The 18,799-nt window shown below is 40.6% G+C and overlaps 1 protein-coding gene across 1 annotated transcript in view; it reads left to right on the top strand.

The window, feature by feature from the left end:
* plxna2 (plexin A2) overlaps window positions 1-18,799 on the top strand; it is a 139,233-nt gene that overhangs the window by 96,806 nt on the left and 23,628 nt on the right. The window contains 13 exon segments of the mRNA XM_037245834.1: window positions 1,254-1,350; window positions 4,161-4,275; window positions 4,713-4,913; window positions 5,444-5,540; window positions 6,568-6,767; window positions 11,806-11,957; window positions 13,628-13,688; window positions 13,690-13,746; window positions 13,836-13,849; window positions 13,851-13,887; window positions 13,890-13,978; window positions 14,946-15,113; window positions 15,967-16,060. Of these exon segments, the coding sequence (XP_037101729.1) occupies window positions 1,254-1,350; window positions 4,161-4,275; window positions 4,713-4,913; window positions 5,444-5,540; window positions 6,568-6,767; window positions 11,806-11,957; window positions 13,628-13,688; window positions 13,690-13,746; window positions 13,836-13,849; window positions 13,851-13,887; window positions 13,890-13,978; window positions 14,946-15,113; window positions 15,967-16,060 (1,382 nt within the window).

The following is an 18,799-nucleotide window of genomic DNA, read 5'->3' as shown; positions in this document are numbered from 1 at the left end:
TCACGCCAAAAGACATATTTGGGGTCCAACAACAGCTGTTAGAATTTGTAATGATACCCAGGTACCCAAAACAAAAGCACAAAATGAGGGCTTGGACTTTTTGACCTTTTGACCTGAGTATTTTTTATATTCTAGATTAGTCAGACATTAACATGACAACAGCGTGCAAAATTAAGGAGAGCGTCTCATTTCTGAATCTTGGAGGTGTTTGTGCCAACAGCAACTCTGCACCGGATGTTCAGAGGCAAACGTGTCCACACACTTGTGTGAAACCAGAGCCTGATTCCCAACAGGTGCTACAGAGAGAACAGGGCATTGTGGGTCACACAAACCTCCTACACACTGAATGTCATCTGAAATTCAGGCTGCTCTGCACAAACAAGTGTACACATCACAGTCACACACACACACACACACACACACACACACACACACACACACTGTATTTATGGAGTCTGTATTCCCGTGTGGCTAGATGAGATAGATGAGAGGCTGTTTTACTGCGTGCACCGCAACGCTGCTTGGATACATAAAAGAACACAAAATCTTATTATGTTTTTACAATTTATTTTCTCAAGTAAATGTATTATGGTAATTTGAATATGATATCATTTCTTCTGTTTCTGTACATTCACAAGTAATACAATGTGTTCAATTGTCTGACAAGGTTGCCTCTTGCACAACACATTCTTCTGTGAAATTGCCCTATTTTACACAGATTATTGAATGGGTCCTGATGAGGGAAAAATAACATCAAAGGAAGCAGCTTCCATTAACGCTGACAAATTATTTCACAAGACAAAAATGCCTACTAAAGACATCAATTGACGACTTTAACGTTAGTTTAAACATCTAAATCATATTATACGAATCCCCAGATACAATAGATCTTCCTCCCAAGGGAGTTTGAGAAGTGTATTACAGACATGAGCGTGATTTAAATGGGCACCTAGTAACTACTTTAATGAAATGCCATGACATCATTGCTTTTTCATTGTTTTCACCTTTGACCTTTTGGTCTACTGGCATTTATATCTTTTGTATCACATGTATCATGCTTTGTATGTAATGGCTTTGATGGCCAATAAATTCTCTGAATAAGAAATCAATTATGGACTCTCGCAAAATATAACCTTTCCTAATTCCGTAGGACCACATTTCTGACAATACAATAAATATGTTTGACTGACATAGAATGACAATATTTTACAATACATTGTCTTCACCTTCTTCTTGTGTCTCCTCTCTCTCAGATTGGTCGGGTGTTGAGCTAAGACTCAATTCAAAGGAGACGGGTCAGATGCTCATTAGCACGGAGGTCAAGTTTTATAACTGCAGTGTCCATCAACTGTGAGTAACTCTCTCATCCCCACATTTGCTTCCCAGAACCATATTGGATCAATGCTAGGAAACCATAAAGGTATTACATAGTCTTACAGAGTCGTCCAAATGAAATAATTACTATTACTAATCATTTCACCACACACATCTCCGTTGGAACATCTTTGAGGGGACTCTGAATGTTCTCCCCATGATTGTGTGGGTTTTAGGTACTCCCGTTTTTTAAGTGCTATGGATGGATGGGTAGCTCATCTTATTTCTATTTATCTAGATTCTTTCATGGGACTCAAGGACGCTTACTTAACTCGATGTACAGATTACAGATTTGACACATTCTCGCAAACTTTGAAAAACTCTTTCTCTTTCTCTCTCTCTCTCTCTCTCACTCTCTCTCTCTCTCTCTCTCTCTCTCTCTCTCTCTCTCTCTCTCTCTCAACTTGTTTTTATCAAGCTTTAATTAAAGTGTTAAAACAATCACACAATTACTGTGTACTAATAGGTGGATGATCTCCATGGCTGATCTGATTAACAGAGTAGAGCAGGTAAATGGCAGATCAAAATAGATCACGTCACAAGTAAACAGATGCCTGATAAATATTCAATCTCAGAAGGACAGAAAAGTCTCCATGTAAGCCAGGCTAATGAGTAAAATGTGATGTGTTGACCTTGGAATTAAGAACCTTAATAGCCCTGAGAAGAGAAATTTAATCAAAAGAGCACATCTGACAGATGACCACTGTGTAGTCCCAAAAGTGGTTGTTGTTGCACTAGCTGCGATGCTAACATATAGGAAACAATCATTATCTGGCATTGTTGTTTGACCTTGGTGTAGTATGTGCTCTGTCGAGGGCCATTCTAGTTCAAAATTAAAATTTTGAGATCTCTGCAGCACATTTGCAATGGCTGACTTCACTTGACTGTGGCACTTTGTGCTCTGTTGAGTGAGCTCCAAAGTACTTGCTGACTTGGAAGTATCACTAAATTGAGAGTGGGAGATTAGGAGGTTTCAGAGCAGCCACGCTAACAGATGCGCACAAATCCAAAAGCACTCCTCGACATGAAAAAACAAAATGTTGTCCCCTGCTAAATCAAAGCTAGGCTCTGTTGTTCTGGAGTTTGCATACAACACACACAGACTCGAAGCTCACTAACCCTATAGCTCCAAATATCTTTGACTCTTTGAAAACCATGTCTGAGCGATACAGAAAAAGCAATTACCAGTCTTCACATCAGCTCTCTTCATCAGCAATGACACAAACTTGCACACACATAACGAGAAAAGGGCACGCGGCGCTTCGCCTCGCACACCATCGAAAGCCAGCTTGTGCGTTCTCTACTAGCCTGAGGGGGAGTCGGCCTTATTCTTTTGCATCCGTGGGCTCAGTCAGAGATCCCTCCCATGCTTTTTGCACCCATGAATATTTCACATTGAGCACCGGGAGGAGAGCAAGTAACAGAAGCGTGGCTGTAACAACAACACTGTTATCAACTGCGCCTGAATGCACGGTGTAGTAAATGCCGTTGCAATCAATTAAAAAAAAAAAAAGGTACCTAGTTATTAAAACATGTCATGTCTTGGATTATCAAAGTCAGGCTGTTTTTGACCTTTACTATTAACAGTTGTTATCTTAGTTCCATACTTATATGACAAAAATACACCCTTGTCATTCATGGCTAGGACTGTCTGTTTTGTTGTTTTTATTATATATTTATAATGTGACGGTTAATTTAATCCCCATATTTCCCATGGGAAATTCGTGTCGAAATCCAAACAAACTGGAGGTCAACCAGTGTGCAAAAATAGACTGTGTTCAACCTTCATCCCTTTTTACCCTTAACCTAATTCCACAGTAATCCTTTTTACTGTGTTTTCCAAAAAAGAAATCATTAAATTAAAATTAGTACACTTTACATTAAATAAAGCCAGCACACATGAGAGATATTAAGGCTTCTACGATATAAATAGTCAGAAAGATTAACTGGAATCAACACAAACAAGGCCTGCCTGCCTGCCTGCTGCATGATAAGTACTTTTTTTGCAGATAACTTGGGCACTTGCATTAAATGCAGCCTGGCATTTAGTAAGCAGAGATACACTCACACACACACTGAATCCAGCAAAACTGTACTGTTTAACTGCTCAAATTTCTCTAGTGTATTCATTATTTGTGTTTTATTTCTTGTTATTTTTTCCTACTTCTTTCAAGTTGTTAGTGCAGATTGGCCTTGAGACTGGCCAATGTCTGCATCAACTGTGAAATGTGCAGCCAGTGGTTAAAGTTCTAAAGTGTGATAATATAATATTTTGGCATTAATTTAAATCTGGCCACACAGCCTTTGTTCATCCTTGTCTCCATACAATGCTACCCAACATTCAGGCACACCACTGTATGTATTGCACATAGACAATCACACACAACAGCTGGTTATTACCCACAATGCTGTGCTAATGGTAATTGCAGGATCACACTGTGCCAGTGTCTTATTTGTCCTCATTACTCTACGTCGCCCTACTGTGTCGTCCAGCCTCTTTTATCATGACAGCTGCTTTTTAGCAGGCTAAATATGCCCTCCACCCCACCCCCACCTCAGACCAAAGTATACATTTTTGAATGTAAAGCAGCAGAAAAATGCATGCTGTGAGAACTTGGCCCTGAAGCTATCGGGTCCACAACCACAAGGACACAACAGCAGGTGTTCACTTGGGGCTCAAAACTCATTTCCTCTGTGGAGTGTCGGCCAACTTGGTCAAACCTGCCCCCCATCCGTTTCACTCCGCCACACTCACTCTGCATGTGTGCGCACGTGTCCCCATGCAGGTGTCTGTCATGTGTGAACAGCGCCTTCCGCTGCCATTGGTGCAAGTACCGCAACTTGTGCACCCACGACCCGTCCAGCTGTTCCTTCCAGGAGGGAAGGGTCAACGCCTCTGAGGTTGGTGAAAAACACACACAACACAGACCTTGGAGACAAACTTTTGAGATTGACCCTCAAAATGTGTCTCAAAGTGAATATTTTTAATTTCTTGGTTACACAAATATACCTCAGAGTTCTGAAGCCCTTATATTGATGTCACTCACACATTGCACTATGATTCTATTCTCAAGATGCATATCCAAAAACAATAGATTTAAAAAACATTAGCTGCAATGACAGTTGGAGCTGTCTGGACTATATAAAGCATCAGCATTAAGTACCACAAATATATCTCATTAGCCCGCCATTGTTCTGACTTTGGACCCCGACAGCTCAGTCCATTTGCTGTCCATTACTCAGCACGATGCTCACCCACCCTATACATAGACTTGCGCGCTGCCTGATTATTTACAAGACTAGTTGGCACCAATGTTCTTTTGCTATCCGCCCCACAGGACTGTCCACAGCTGGTGCGCTCCGAGGAGATTCTGATCCCGGCGGGGGAGGTGAAGCCCATCACCCTCAAAGCCAAGAACCTGCCACAGCCGCAGTCTGGCCAGCGGGGCTACGAGTGTGTCCTTCACATCCAGGGGGTCAGCCACCGCGTCACCGCCCTCCGATTCAACAGCTCCAGCGTGCAGTGCCAGAACAGCTCGGTAGGCTGCCTTCCCCATTGTTGTCCTCCTCTTCTGTTCTTGGTGCCTGCCGCTGTGTCGCCACTGTATAATGTCAGGCTATTTCTGGAAACACATCACAATGTGCTCTATCTTTCCAAACTGTAAGTCAGCGTAGCAACACTGGTTCTTCCCTACAGTCTAGCACACACTGACCTCTGCATTAAATTCCCCCGGGGGATCCAATCTATGGACGTACACATAGTCGGTTTCCCACACATGCACACGGACGGAGACTCACCCAGACTCACACTTGAAATGAAAGTCAGACTGGAAATCAGGCCATAACAGGCACTTCAGGACAGCATCTTTCAAGGCCAGAGGGGGATTCGAGTGTCCGCTCAGCTGTCCTATTTCTTTTCCTTTGCCACTTTGGCAACTCTCTGACGATGAGATGATGTAACTTTGGGGTAACAATGACATACTAGAACCAGTGCATCTACAAGTTTTTCCTCTTTTTTTTTTAGCCGCCTCACAATGAAATCCCACTTTCTCACTCTCCTTATTTCCAGTACTTATACGAAGGGATGAAAATCAGTGAGCTGCCCGTGGATTTCTCTGTGGTGTGGAACGGCAACTTCATAATTGACAACCCAGAGAACATTCAGGGTGAGTTCAGTCAATACTGGTATATGATCCAATCACAGGAAAGCATGATAGATCTATTTAAATAACTTATTTACTGTCTTATTTTATTTAAAAGTTATTAAAGAACATTTACAATACGGCAGATTATAGCTGTTTGCTTGTTTCAAAGTGTAGTCGCTTGCCAGGCTGAAACAATTTAATACAGTACATTACATTATACAGTTTTGTGAGCATTAACAAAATTACTCCCAGTGTTTAACAATCTTTACAATTGCAAAACAACAGGTTTGATTTGAACATTAAGCATTTATGCATTTTCGGTTTGTACTTAAACGAACAGAAATGCATTGTGTATGAACAATATAGCTGATTTTAAAGCATGCGATAGAAAGAATACTCCTAGATACATTAAGTGGTAACCTTTTCAAAATTACTTTAAGTGGATGAAGTGGGACTGAAATTCTACAGCAGTGTTTTGCTGTATTGATGGCTTAGACTGTTGAATTTATAACATTTACTGCTTAAAATTGCAAATGATAAATTATTAAATGAAATTATAAAGAAATTATTATACATTTCTCACCCCAGAATGATATCGTTGCGACTTTTTCATGTCAAATGATTAGTTTTAATTAATAAGAAAATTACCTCTATTGTTTACATTTCATAAATGATAATGGATGTTCGAAATAAAGATATCAATCAACCAATCAATCAATCAATCAATCAATCAATCAATAATAACTATAACCGTCTTTTTGTAGCTCACAATAAATGTTTTCCCTTAACACTAGCACACTTTTCAGTCATCCCGGCATTCTAAACAAGTCAACATCTGCATCATAAATTGAAATCACTGAAAAGCACAGATGAATGTACTGCTGTGTGAGTGTGGGGTAACATTGCTTCAATACGTCATTATAAAATGAGTGTGCGCTCTTACTGTCACCAAATATTTCAACCCAAGCATAACATTGACCAGGTTTAACAAATTTTGTGTACAATGCATGTGTTTAAATTTTCATCTCCATTTTTCTGTATTTCTCAGTTCACTTGTACAAGTGCGGCGCCCAGAGGGACAGCTGCGGTGTGTGTCTGAAGGCCAACAGGAAGTTCCAGTGCGGCTGGTGCAGCAGCGAGGGGAAGTGCACCCTGCGTCGACACTGCCCTCCCATCAACCCCTACACCACACGCTGGCTCAACCTGTCCAGCAAAAACGTCAAGTGCACTAACCCACGCATCACTGAGGTCAGCACATTGCATGTTTTAATGCCAAACTGCGTCTGCTGTACTGTGACCCATATACTATCACTCACCATTTGAGACAATGTGCATATACATGCAGTAATATTGCAGGGACTCATGTGCAAGCAAGATGGGCCACATGTGAGGGGAAAAAATTGGGTCACTTGCACTGTGTTGTCTGACTGCAGACTTAGTTGTTCTAAAGGCTCAGTAAGCATCAATGCTAGCCTATAGCGGCGAGCTGCCTGTTATTAAAAAAAGTCCCCATTTGTCTTCATTGTCTTCACAGTTAAACTTTAAGATCCTCAAACTTTCAGGAATTTGTCAACTGAAGCAATGTGCTCAATTAATGACTACATTGCTTCAGTTGACAAATTATTTTCATGAACCTGTGATAAGGTCATGAAATTACTACAAACATGCACCAAAAAGGCCATTTGCCAAAATATTGCCCCTTTGTAAACTGATCAGTAAGACAACCAGATTTAAACACAAAACTTAAGTTTAGTTCCAAGCACAGGAGTCCAATATGAAATGCGCTGCAAAAATTGCTTACAAAATTGATTTATCATTGCTATCAAAACAAGAATCATTTCAAGGATTGTCATAATTTAAATACCTCAGCTCAAAAATGATATCTGTAAAGTGTTCCCAAACGCCTAATGAACTGGCACTACATAAAAGATCTCTTTTCTTCTCTAAAAAAAAAAAGTAGTACTATAAGGGACAGCACCTCAGACTGCCTGTTTTTTTTTTCTTTGAGATTCTAAAGACAGGTGCAGAATTTAATGTGCTTTGTCATCTCTCAAGGTTGCCCCAACCCTTTGAAAGTGATTGTCATGACGGAAAAACCTAATCAACTTTTCATTACATAACCTAGGTTTTAATTTATTGTTTTCTTCTTCTTCTTCAGTATGTGGATAAAAACACAATGACGCAGTGAAAATGCGTTTCTTTGTAAAATAAAACTTATCACCGTTGAGTTGCTTGCAAAAAGCCGTCTTGTATTGCTTCATCGCTAAACTGAGGCACAAAAACGATTTCAAACATGCAGCAACTGGACACACAAGTGAGAAGCTCTACTGGATCATAACCTTGAATTTTTTATGTCATTCCCGTAAGTGCATCATGCTTTTGTGAGTGGGTAACTGTGACAGAGAGATCAGGAGGTCCTCCCCTTTAATTATGCTTGCTAGCACAGCGGTGCACTGTGGTTCAACGCAGCCTTTTATCACTATATAGGTTCATTTGGATTTATCTTACCATGCACCTCAGCCAATTAAGTATTGATGTCAATGACATGGTTAATTAATTTTCTGGATTTACACGAGATTAGACAATAAAGAGAACAAGAACAAAGGCCATTGTGTATCTGTTTATGTTAATGATGAGAACTAAAAACAATAAGGCTTGTATGGCTATAAATATGTAGTCAAGTTACAGATTGTTTCCGAATGAACAGCCAATTGGATTGTCGCCTAGGTAGTAAATCTATTATTAGGTCATTTAGTAATTTAAGACAAACATGGGAATTAAGAAAAATGTGTGGCTTTTTTTCACTAATCCAGGCCACGATTTTAGAATATTCACTCTTTGAGATATTCTGTAACAGAATTAAAATAAGAAAACATCCTTGTGTATTTTGAAGGCATAGTGGCATATCATACACTCTTTTGGCTCTTCCGGCATTTATGAGTAAACCAAACACTTTGCACAGCTCAGCAAAGCGAGCCCCCAAGCCCCAATTTCTCCTGCAAATGTGCAGATGTTTGCATGGTTTAAAATTCAATTCAAATTCACCATACGGTTTTGTTAAGCTGTTTTCACAATAGCAGTTTGACCATGAAACAGATGATTTATTTTTCCATTTGCTTTGGACATTGTTGAAAAATGCCCAACGACTGGCGTCCCTGAACAGATTGTGTTAGATGTTCCCTTGCAACAACAGGAATTATGACTAGGTGTAAGAGATAACTCCCCGAGTCTTTCACATCCAATGAGACAGTATTGTTTGGCTCAGCAAATTTTGCAAGGGTAGCAGAAGGGACTTTTAATGGGTTGGGAGTAAAGTAACATCTTTCGTCCTACTTTGTCTTCACTTTTGAAACACCTTTATAGCACAAGTTCATTGCTTCAAACAAGTTCATACCTACTTTTGTCTCTGGCTGTGATTCGAATTTCCTGAAGGGGAAGACATCCCTCTAGTGCATTGAATGTATTCATAATTTTGATTCAGATTACATGCGCCGAAATCCGGCACACTGAGCTAATTTGTATACATACGAGCACATTAGTAGATGCAAGATACGTAGGTCTTTTGAATAATGAATATTTCTATTAAGTGCCACAGCACCTCCCACCATGGGCCATTAATATTAAGGTGATGCGCGAGTCACATAGGGAAACAAGATCAAATGAAGTTTGATGGGCGTTTGAGGGAAGGCAAACCTGTGACAACTTTTTACATTTTACAGCTACAGCAAAAAGGCGTCCCATCCTTGCACTGAATATCAATATTGCCTCGGGAAATACAAAATATTCTCACTTCTTCACAAGGTGTTGACAGTACACAACAGGCAGGTGAGACTGTCAGTCACTGGCTGTAGAAAGAAACTCCTAGCTCCTCTTTTTGATTTTGCAAGAGTGGGTGGACTGGAATGGATAGGCTCAGTTCTGCCAAGCGACTCTTGTTATACTGTGAAATCTTACAGTATTCAAATTATTGCCCCTTACTATAGCTATTTTGGCATTAGGTTAACAAACTGCAGGGCTTAGAGGTTTACTATACAACAGAGAACACTTTAAAGATGGAAACCTAGTATCGGTTTATTGGCTTTTTGATCAGTGAGCAGATACGCCTGCAAATTGTACTCTGAATTAATTGAAGTGGACTGTAGGACCTTTGGTTGGGCATTATTGTGTTTCGCTCTAAACATTTTGTTTTTAGTCTTAGCATCACTTCCCCAACCATTAGTTCATCTGAAGCAAACACCCTAATGGGCAATCCAAGGCTCCTTTTCAGCTATTTTGGTACCCCTTCATTTCCTTTATTTTTCTCTAAAAACCGATTATCCTCTCAAATGTGCCTAATAGCTTTCCTGGAAGTTCCTCTCGCTAAAATTGGACTGCCTCGCTGCTCAGTTGAGGTCATCACATCAATCTTAAATCCTGCTCCGATAGTCGACAAAATCTGCAAAGTATCAAAAGTGGTGGTGGTGGTGGTGGTAAGTGGACAGAGTTCTGACCCCCTAAGGTGGAGCAAGATAAGAAGAAGAAAAGTTCACAGTGAGAGCTGGTTCATACAATGTGCAAGCTGATTGGCCGGTTGCAGGGAATTACCCTATACTGACGGTGTGACGATACGGCCAGGCAACCGTTCTGCTCCATAAATGGATTACACAGAGAGCGTGATGTGGCCGTACTAGATATGATTTGAAGGGTGGTATGTGAAAAGGTCAAATGAAGGGATGGTCTGTGAGTCTGCAAAGACAATGTCAAAACAGGTCATTGCAATAACTCTAAATATCAGTTGTTCCACTATACAAAGTATCTTCGCACTGGTGTTTTTTATATTTCTTCTCCTTAGTTGGCCTCAATAAAGGTTCTGTTCTTTCCCACTCTCATGTTGTTTTGTTTGTATTGCCACCTGGGACTGATTAGAGAGGTTCTACGAAACTCTGTTTTCTACAATTATATCTTCGTCTAACAACTGTCTCAGCAATTGCACATTAACCTTCTTGTTAAATGTTATACGGTTTAATAAACACTGAAGAGATAATAATCTAAGATTAACAGTATTTTTATGTCCAAAAACGATCACCCGGTTCATACAGCAAACAATTTAGGCTGCAAACTAGCTCAGCCACAATCCATTCAAGTGGTGCATCCGATTAGGCTACCATTGCTTGAAGATTTGACAATTTCAAAAATCATAACCTCCTTGATGCAAACGTCAGATTAGATAGATGAAATTGTTTACGATAAAACTAATGCATTATGACAGGCATGCCTAATCCCACTCAACTTCCACCACCACTGTCTACTTTTTACTCTCTTCTGGGACTAGGATTTTTTTTTCCCTTCCCCTTTTTGCTTATGTAACTATCTTCTAAGCCGACTCAAATAGCAGTCATTTCTTGACATGGATATATTTAGCCATTATGCCAACATGCCCAAACAGTACTGAAAGATTTAGATGTACTCAGACCCCTTTGGCTGCGCAGTGACACACTTACTTTACATCCACAGCAATTAATGTCCACGGGATCTAGATTACAATGCCGGTGTCCCACAGGGACGTCGCAATCCCCCAGTGAGTCCAGGTGGGAGGGTTCTCAAATGTGACACTCTACAACATAATGTTGGTTTTCTTGTTGGTACTTAGCTTGCATGGCAGGTAGTTGTGTATTGATTGTTTTGTTTCTCTAGCATCTCTACTCTACTGCCGGACAACTCGGTCTTATCGCCAGTGAAGCATGGTAGTGTCAGCATCATGATTCTGGGCCGTTTTGCTTTCTTAATTTCAGTCACATCCGCAGTTATGAGGTTGCTTGCACTCTTCCCATTATCTCGGTTATTATTGTCTCGAAAAGATTTGTTTTAGAAAGTTCAGTCGTACCATTTATAGCTCACATTAATGGTGGGAAAAGTTTCAACATGATTTACCTTGGTCTCATTTTCTTACATCCCAAAAACCTCTCATTTGAACAAGGGTGTGGAAACTTTTTATAGCCACTGCATTTTATGTTACATCTGCCAGCACGACTGATTCTGAAAGCCCTGGGCAGATTGGATTGAAATGAGAGTACACACAGCCTGAAATCTTATTGGACTGAAACAAATCTAAGATACACAAACTGAAAGTAGTGCAGATCGGAGAAACACTTCAGAATAAAGACAGACAATAGAGCTTCATGGAAGACATTTTAGGAATTTAGGTTGTATACTTGTGGTCAAGCTGGCCTTGACGTCTCACAACGATTAACTGAAATGATCATCATGATTTGTCTACCCTAATTGTGGCTGCCTTCTGCCCTGTAAGGTGACCCCAGTAGCCGGTCCCCCCGAAGGAGGCACGCGGGTGACCATCCATGGCACCAACCTGGGTCTGGCCTTCTCAGACGTGGTGGACAACGTGGAGGTGGCGGGAGTAAGGTGTGATCCTGTGCAGGATGGCTACATTATCGCTGAACAGTAAGTCCTTTAGGCTACACTGGAACATTGGTATCTCATTTTGTTCATAACATTCTTAGACGTATATATGTTCAGCGGATAAATACTGGTGGACTTTTTAAAATTGACCTGACACGCATACTTTACATAGCTTGATTTGTACCGTCCCAAAACCCTTTGACTCTGGCATCCCTGCTGCCCTATGTGCAGTTCAGTAACACTTCATGAAACAAATTGAAGCTTCATTTGTTTCATGAACCAGTTGTTGTTTTTCGTCTGCTCCTTTAAAAAAATGGCATCTGTTGGTATAAATCAAGGTGTTAAAAAATTGGCAAGTCAGTGTGCTTTCACAGAGTGCCAACCAAGATGAGTTAAAAAAAAAAATACAACTACTCATGAAGCAAATTTGAAGCTTCGTTTTCCCTACCTACCTACAATAAATAAGGCTGTACTTCAAAGACGCACATATTTTCTCTATAGCGCGAGTAATAAACCATGTAACCCAAGCTTCATTAGATTCAATTACAACACCCCAATCTAATTACATTTCTCACAACTACATAGAAACACAGAGTTAAGCTTTCATCCCTGCTCAACATCAAGTTGAACAATAGGAGAACATGCACATGCATGCAGGCTATCACAGTCGAGGGTCTCCACGGGCTTTTAACTCCAATAGTTAACTTGACCTACTTCTTCCCCAAGAAACGAGAATAGACATCTGTCACATCAGGGACCCTATATTCGAGTTCATCTAAATTTGTATGGGCGGATATATGACTAAAATACATGAAATACGCATAGTTGCAAAACCACCACAAATGTCGCGCTTGGTTTGAAGCAAACAACTTTCTAGTTGATAGCACACTCATCCATGGACACTCCTCTCCACTGAAAGGAAAATGACAACCTAAAATAAAATAAAAACAGTGTGCTGTACTAATTTGCAGTCAAAATAAGATTTTATGAAGATACGTAGGAACTGAACATGCGAGCTTTGCCTTGAATATCATGTCCTTACTTAAATGTTTGTCGTTTTTCGTCGCCAGACTTCCTGTGATGTACTCAATATCAATATCATGTGTCTGTTTCACTGCTGCTGTCAAGAATGTCATCAAGGAAACATTTCCATTCCACTTTTTGACCTTCAAAAAGGCAAAATTAGTCTTTTTAGAAAATAATAATTGCGAAGCTTGTCATCTCGGAACCATCAGACGTGTACACTGTTCGACACATTTGTATGCTGACAAATTATTTTATCATAAGATACTTCCTCATTTTTAAAAGCATAATGAGAAACCTAATTATTTTTGACTTGACAGAGAATAGTCAGAGAAACTCATTTAGTGACTATGTTCAGTATCATGGCTGGAGGTTTGTGTGGCCTACAACTGAACTGCACAATACGAAAGCCGTTAAAATATATGCATGCCTTAACTAATTGTTTAAGAGAAATATTAGGAAGAGTGTCAGAAAGATGCAGTACGATCATTTACCACTAAAAACTACGTAACATAGTCAAAGTATACCTCATCGAGTATAATGTCCATAGTGGCCATTATTTAGTGGATGGTTGGGTGTAGATGACTTAAATCAACTTCCAATTGATCATATTGTTGAATCGTATTTGAATATCTCCTTTATTTATTTATTTATATGAATGTTTGATATACGGAGTTTCTTATTTACAGAATTGTGTGCGGAAATGGATGCCGCCCCGCCGACAGTCAACCCGGTCCAGTCCAGCTTTGTGGTCGGGGAGTGCAGACCTGAACTCAGAGCTCGATCTAATCAATTCTACTCCTTTGTGGTACACTTACTGCTATAAAATACAGCCAGCCAGCCATCATTGAACCATTTTCCCAACTGTCAACCAACTCAATATTTTGTATTTTGTAGACGCCCACAATCCCGTTTGTCACCAAGCAGAGGTCCAGAATCTGGCGGTAACCAAAGTCACAATATCACGAGGAAAACCTCGTGCTTGGCAGCAACGTCAGCGTTCAGTTTGGAAATCAAACGTGCGAGTTCTCAGGTGAGAAGCAATGCGTATTCAAAATCATGGGAAAAAGACGAACCCCACAAATCTCAAAACAAAAAAAGTTCTGTCTTGATGTTTGGGCTCAGCATGACACCAGACAACCCTTCTGCAACACACCTGAATTCACCTCACTCGTATCCCAAACTCAGGCTGACATCTGGAACATCCACAAGACTGACTTATTTAAAGTGGTTACTCGAGATGCCTTTTTCATCCCCATTGGGATGCTTTAAGTCCAATGTGTCTTTTAGATTTTCCACTTTGAGTTTCTGCTGTGTGGGGCTGATCACACCAAGCGAGACACTTGCTAGCTCCATTTTGTTGTCTATATGGTTTAAGTGACCCCAAGGCATTCATGTTCATGGAGGTATACATCAACATTCAGTTCACTGACACGGTCCGTTATGGCTTTCTTTTTGACATCTTGGTACTTCCTTTCTACCATGAGGTTACAGCCTGTCAGGTAGCAGAACATGCTGCACTATGTGGGGTCCCAAGTGTTGAACAAAGGCTCTGAAACCTTTGTCCTCCACCACTCAGTAAATGGCTGAGCATAAGATGCAATTGTTGCCTTGTCTAATTTTTGTCAACTTTTAAAGAATTGTCGATCCGATACATGTCGTTTTATTTTACCTTCCCAGAGCCGTCAAAGTTGGGGGTCTCAGATTTATCGCTAAGCGTTAACCTGGTGACTGGAGGTTAGTCGGCAAATGTTTTGCAAATGTGCAAATAGTGCATCAGAATTGCTGGAGTGTAGCCTCATCTGTAAAATAGTGCATCAGAATTGCTGGAGTGTAGCCTCATCTGTAGGTTACTGCCCAAATACTTCTTGGCATCACTCAACTCGACCCATGTCACAATACGGCCACCAGCAAGCTGAGCAGAGGGGGCAGTACCATTTGGTCCATCTACCAATGCTTTCTATACATTAAAATAATGTCAATCATTTTTGTTCTTTATACTTGCAGTCGAACTATGACGGAGATTGTTTGCTGCTCCGCACCGTCTTTGTCTGGGATCAGCCTGGTCCGGATCAGCGTGAGCGTGGACCGCTCCCAAATCAGGGAGCGTCTCGCCTTCGAGTATATCGAGGATCCTACTGTGGTGCGCATTGAACCTGACTGGAGCATTGCCAGGTAAAAAAAACAAAAAAACACCCCTGACCTGTGGGTTGTGCTACATAAAACGGCAATACATTCATTCACATTCTCATCAACGCAATCCTGTGAAGAGCTTCGCCGCCAAAAAAGCAGGCGTAAGTCAATACTGCACTTTCAATTACTTCTCTTTCAATTAGTTTGGATGTGATGGAGCTGCCGCAGCAGACAGTCCACGGACAGTCTCTCATTGAATGCAATCGTGAGATGCACTACTAATTAAGAAGAGACGAATCAGATTGTGTTCGTAACTGAATTTAGTAGAAAATCTTGCAAAAAGTCATGCAAGCTATTTCACAGGGGAAGTTTTATTTTAATAAAATCTCGTAAAAAAAACTGACCAAGTGAACAAGTGAGGTACAATCAGGTCCCAAATTAACACTTTCAACAAATTTCACCTTGACCTAATTTGCTCTGCAAGATATAAAATTGTCCCAATAATGTCAGTTTTCATGTTAAATCTGGATCAGATCCATATCAAACTTTGTTTTCATTACAGCTCCTCACACTGCAAAAATATTTATAAATAAATAACCAATTCTATATTTATTTCACCAAATGTATATATATTGTACACAACTAAAATGAAATTCCCCAAAGAGCTGACTGTTATGCTCACTGACCATTCACACTAAAAGCGAGAGAATTCCAAATTGTACACCATCAGCAACATTCAGTTATTTCATCTTAAGCTGGGGAAATGCAATAAAACCCACAAACTGGCCTTGAGAATATCTTGACCTCAGATGACTAATAATGAACTATTTCAATGACAACGTGCCAGGAATTAATCAAATCTCTTGTGTACATCTCCACTTTTGTTTTTCCTCAGTGGCCACACCCCCTTGATGGTGACCGGCACCAACCTGGATGTGGTCCAAGAGCCCAGGATTCGGATCAAGTATGCAGGCAAAGAGTCAGTCAATGTAAGTGTCAATGTGCATGATTAGGGTCTCGGGGACCTCTAATGGCTTTCGATGGAAGATTAAGCACTGCAGGAAGTCGCTGGTCAGCATAAAGACACCCCATATAATCAAAATCCCAGCATTGGGAAATCATTACAAATTACATTTGAGCCTCCGTCTTGATGGCGGTTTTTTTAATAAAGAGGCTGGGATTTGTTCCTAGTGGTCTTTAGACAAAGAAAAGGAGGTTGCACGGCCGTGTTAAAATGAAGAATAATATAATGTAGAGTGGTGGCGCCCGTTTACATAGAGAACAATAGATTCAATCTGCCGCAGCATCATACCCATTTTAGTACATGTGCCATGAATTAAATATTCGTGGATAGTTTATTTTGTTGGTCGGTAGGTAAGTAGGTAGCCAGATAGGTAGGTAGGTAGATGGATAGATTGGGTAGATTGAATGGATGGAAAGTTTCCAAAAATTGTGAGTCGCATTAACAGATGGTGAAAATGCATCTTTAATATGTATGTAGTGGTACAAATATTGTCTAGTAGATAGTTAGTCTAGCAATTATTTCATTCTACATTTTACAGCATCTCAGAAAAAAAACTTCCCTCATCTGTAGTCCTGCTTGGAACTGCTGACTGCGGTCTAAAATTAGCCTCAAGTGTGTTGCTCGTTTTAGAGCACAACTCTGCCTTGAATCTTTATTCCAGCAATGTTTACCCGCATGAAGACACAGTTTCCGTTAAAGACCTTTGTGAGATATGAAGGCTGTGGACATTACAAGTGTGCTGTTTTATATTCGCAATGGCGCATAAACACTTCCTGCATGGGCCTGTTAAAATGCGATTGACCTCGTCTTGGTGTCGGCATTGCTCGGCCTTGAAAGAGATTTGTTCATCTCTTCCCGCTCAGCAAAAGCTGCAAGCCGCACTGTCTTGATCGCACACAAGGAGAATGAATTTCTATTAAACACTAAGCTAACCGCTAGACATATTTCATACCGCTCCCGTTGTTAATGGAGGCCGGCCGCCGTCTCCCGTGAGTAATCCACCAGCATCTGTCTGTCAGGTGGCCTCAAATGATAACCTGTTGGCTAAATGACCTCCTTGCTTCCCTTTCCCTGGCGTCACCTCCAATCAAGCACAAAGAGAAAAAAAAAATGGCTTTGCCAGAGCTTTGTATCATTCGTCACAATTTAGATTCAAGTTTAAATGGTTCATCTTCAAAGATTGCATTTGCCACATTGAAGTTTCTGAGCTGATCAAAGGTTTCAGCAGAGATTGTTATTGAATCCTATCAGTGCCCACCCAGCTCCTCAAGAGAAAGCATTGGCCATCAACCATAATGGATACTCAATACTTGCACATTATATGTTCTTATTGATGTCCTGTTGTGCGATGAATGCTCTGCCATACATCTCCGCGCTATCAATGATTGGTTCATTCAATCACGGCGGCCTCTCGAGTGTCAGACTGCAGCACTACTTACGTGTACTGATGGGGCATTTATGTTGTAGTTTATTGTATCATCGGAAAGAATGATGCTTGGAACAGCCAAAGAAGATGTGCTTATTTAACATGTACACTTTTTGAATTTCATTCACCAGCATGGAGTTTTGCGTTGTGCTTCAGCTCGCGTTTAAATCAGCAGAGTCGGAAAAGAAATCATTTTAAAAATCAAGAATATTCACCTATGCCTCTGTGGTCATGTCAAAATCTTGTTTGACGTAAAAACGGTTTGAGATTGTTATTTTGGGTTCAGCCGTCTTGGATGACTGTATTGTCTTTGGCCGTCTTTTTGGTTACTGTCATTGGAAAGCCTTTTTGTCAGTCGTTATACACAACATCAGCGACCAATCATTCATGTCGCTCAGTGTGTGTGTGGCTTTGGAAGTGGGATGTCAACAGATTTGATGATCAACATTAAAAAAAAAAAAATTGGTCATGCATGTTAATGTCTTTCGCCCCTTTTTTATCAAATTGGAGTTTAAAAAGAAATTAATTGAATAGAGTATTCTTGTGTACATTGTTGGTCTCCCTGGTGAGTAAATCGACAGCTGCTCCCCTGCATTGCCAACTTTGCAGTACTTAACTCAGCGCTAAATGACTAACACCCCTGTGACAAACAACAATTAGGACATCTCATTTCATGACCATCCTTGAAGTTGTATTTGTTTTTCATCATTTAATTCAAGATGATCTTATTTGAGCTTGTACGTGGAAGATGTAGTGACTGTCTCCAGCTATTTATTTTTGTGTATTTACTTCTCTGGCTTAGAAGCCCAACGATTTTCTCAACATGGCCACGCAATTTCAGAGCGGAATTACAGTTTATGTTCATTCATGCACTTGGACTCAGTGCTGAGATGGCTCCAATTTCTAACGTTGACTCGTTTGAAATCATGCTAACGAGTTGACTCTAACCTCTAGCCTGATGAACACGTTGGCTTGTGTACCATACACAAGCTCGTGTGGATACAAAATTTGGGTTTGATGCCAGTTTGGCTTGGCAGGAAAACAGTGTAGGAGTAGCACAGCACAGGGCCAGCCATCTCTTGAATGCTAGCCTCCGGATGACCCCTAACCTCCATCCCACACACATCTCTTCAAGGCCGTATCCTAGTGCTTTCTCACTCTTACCTCGGCCAGAGTCCATTTTGGTAGTTTGTTAGGCAGTACTAAGACACTACACTAGATCCATAATCTATGCAGCCAAAGGCATTCGAGAATGTTGCTGGCTGCTTCACTTGGAGA

This window comes from Syngnathus acus, chromosome 2 (genome assembly GCF_901709675.1).
Source record: "Syngnathus acus chromosome 2, fSynAcu1.2, whole genome shotgun sequence".
NCBI lineage: Eukaryota > Metazoa > Chordata > Actinopteri > Syngnathiformes > Syngnathidae > Syngnathus > Syngnathus acus.
The sequence above is the reverse complement of the archived record's forward strand: the minus strand, read 5'-3'. Positions and strand labels throughout refer to the sequence as shown.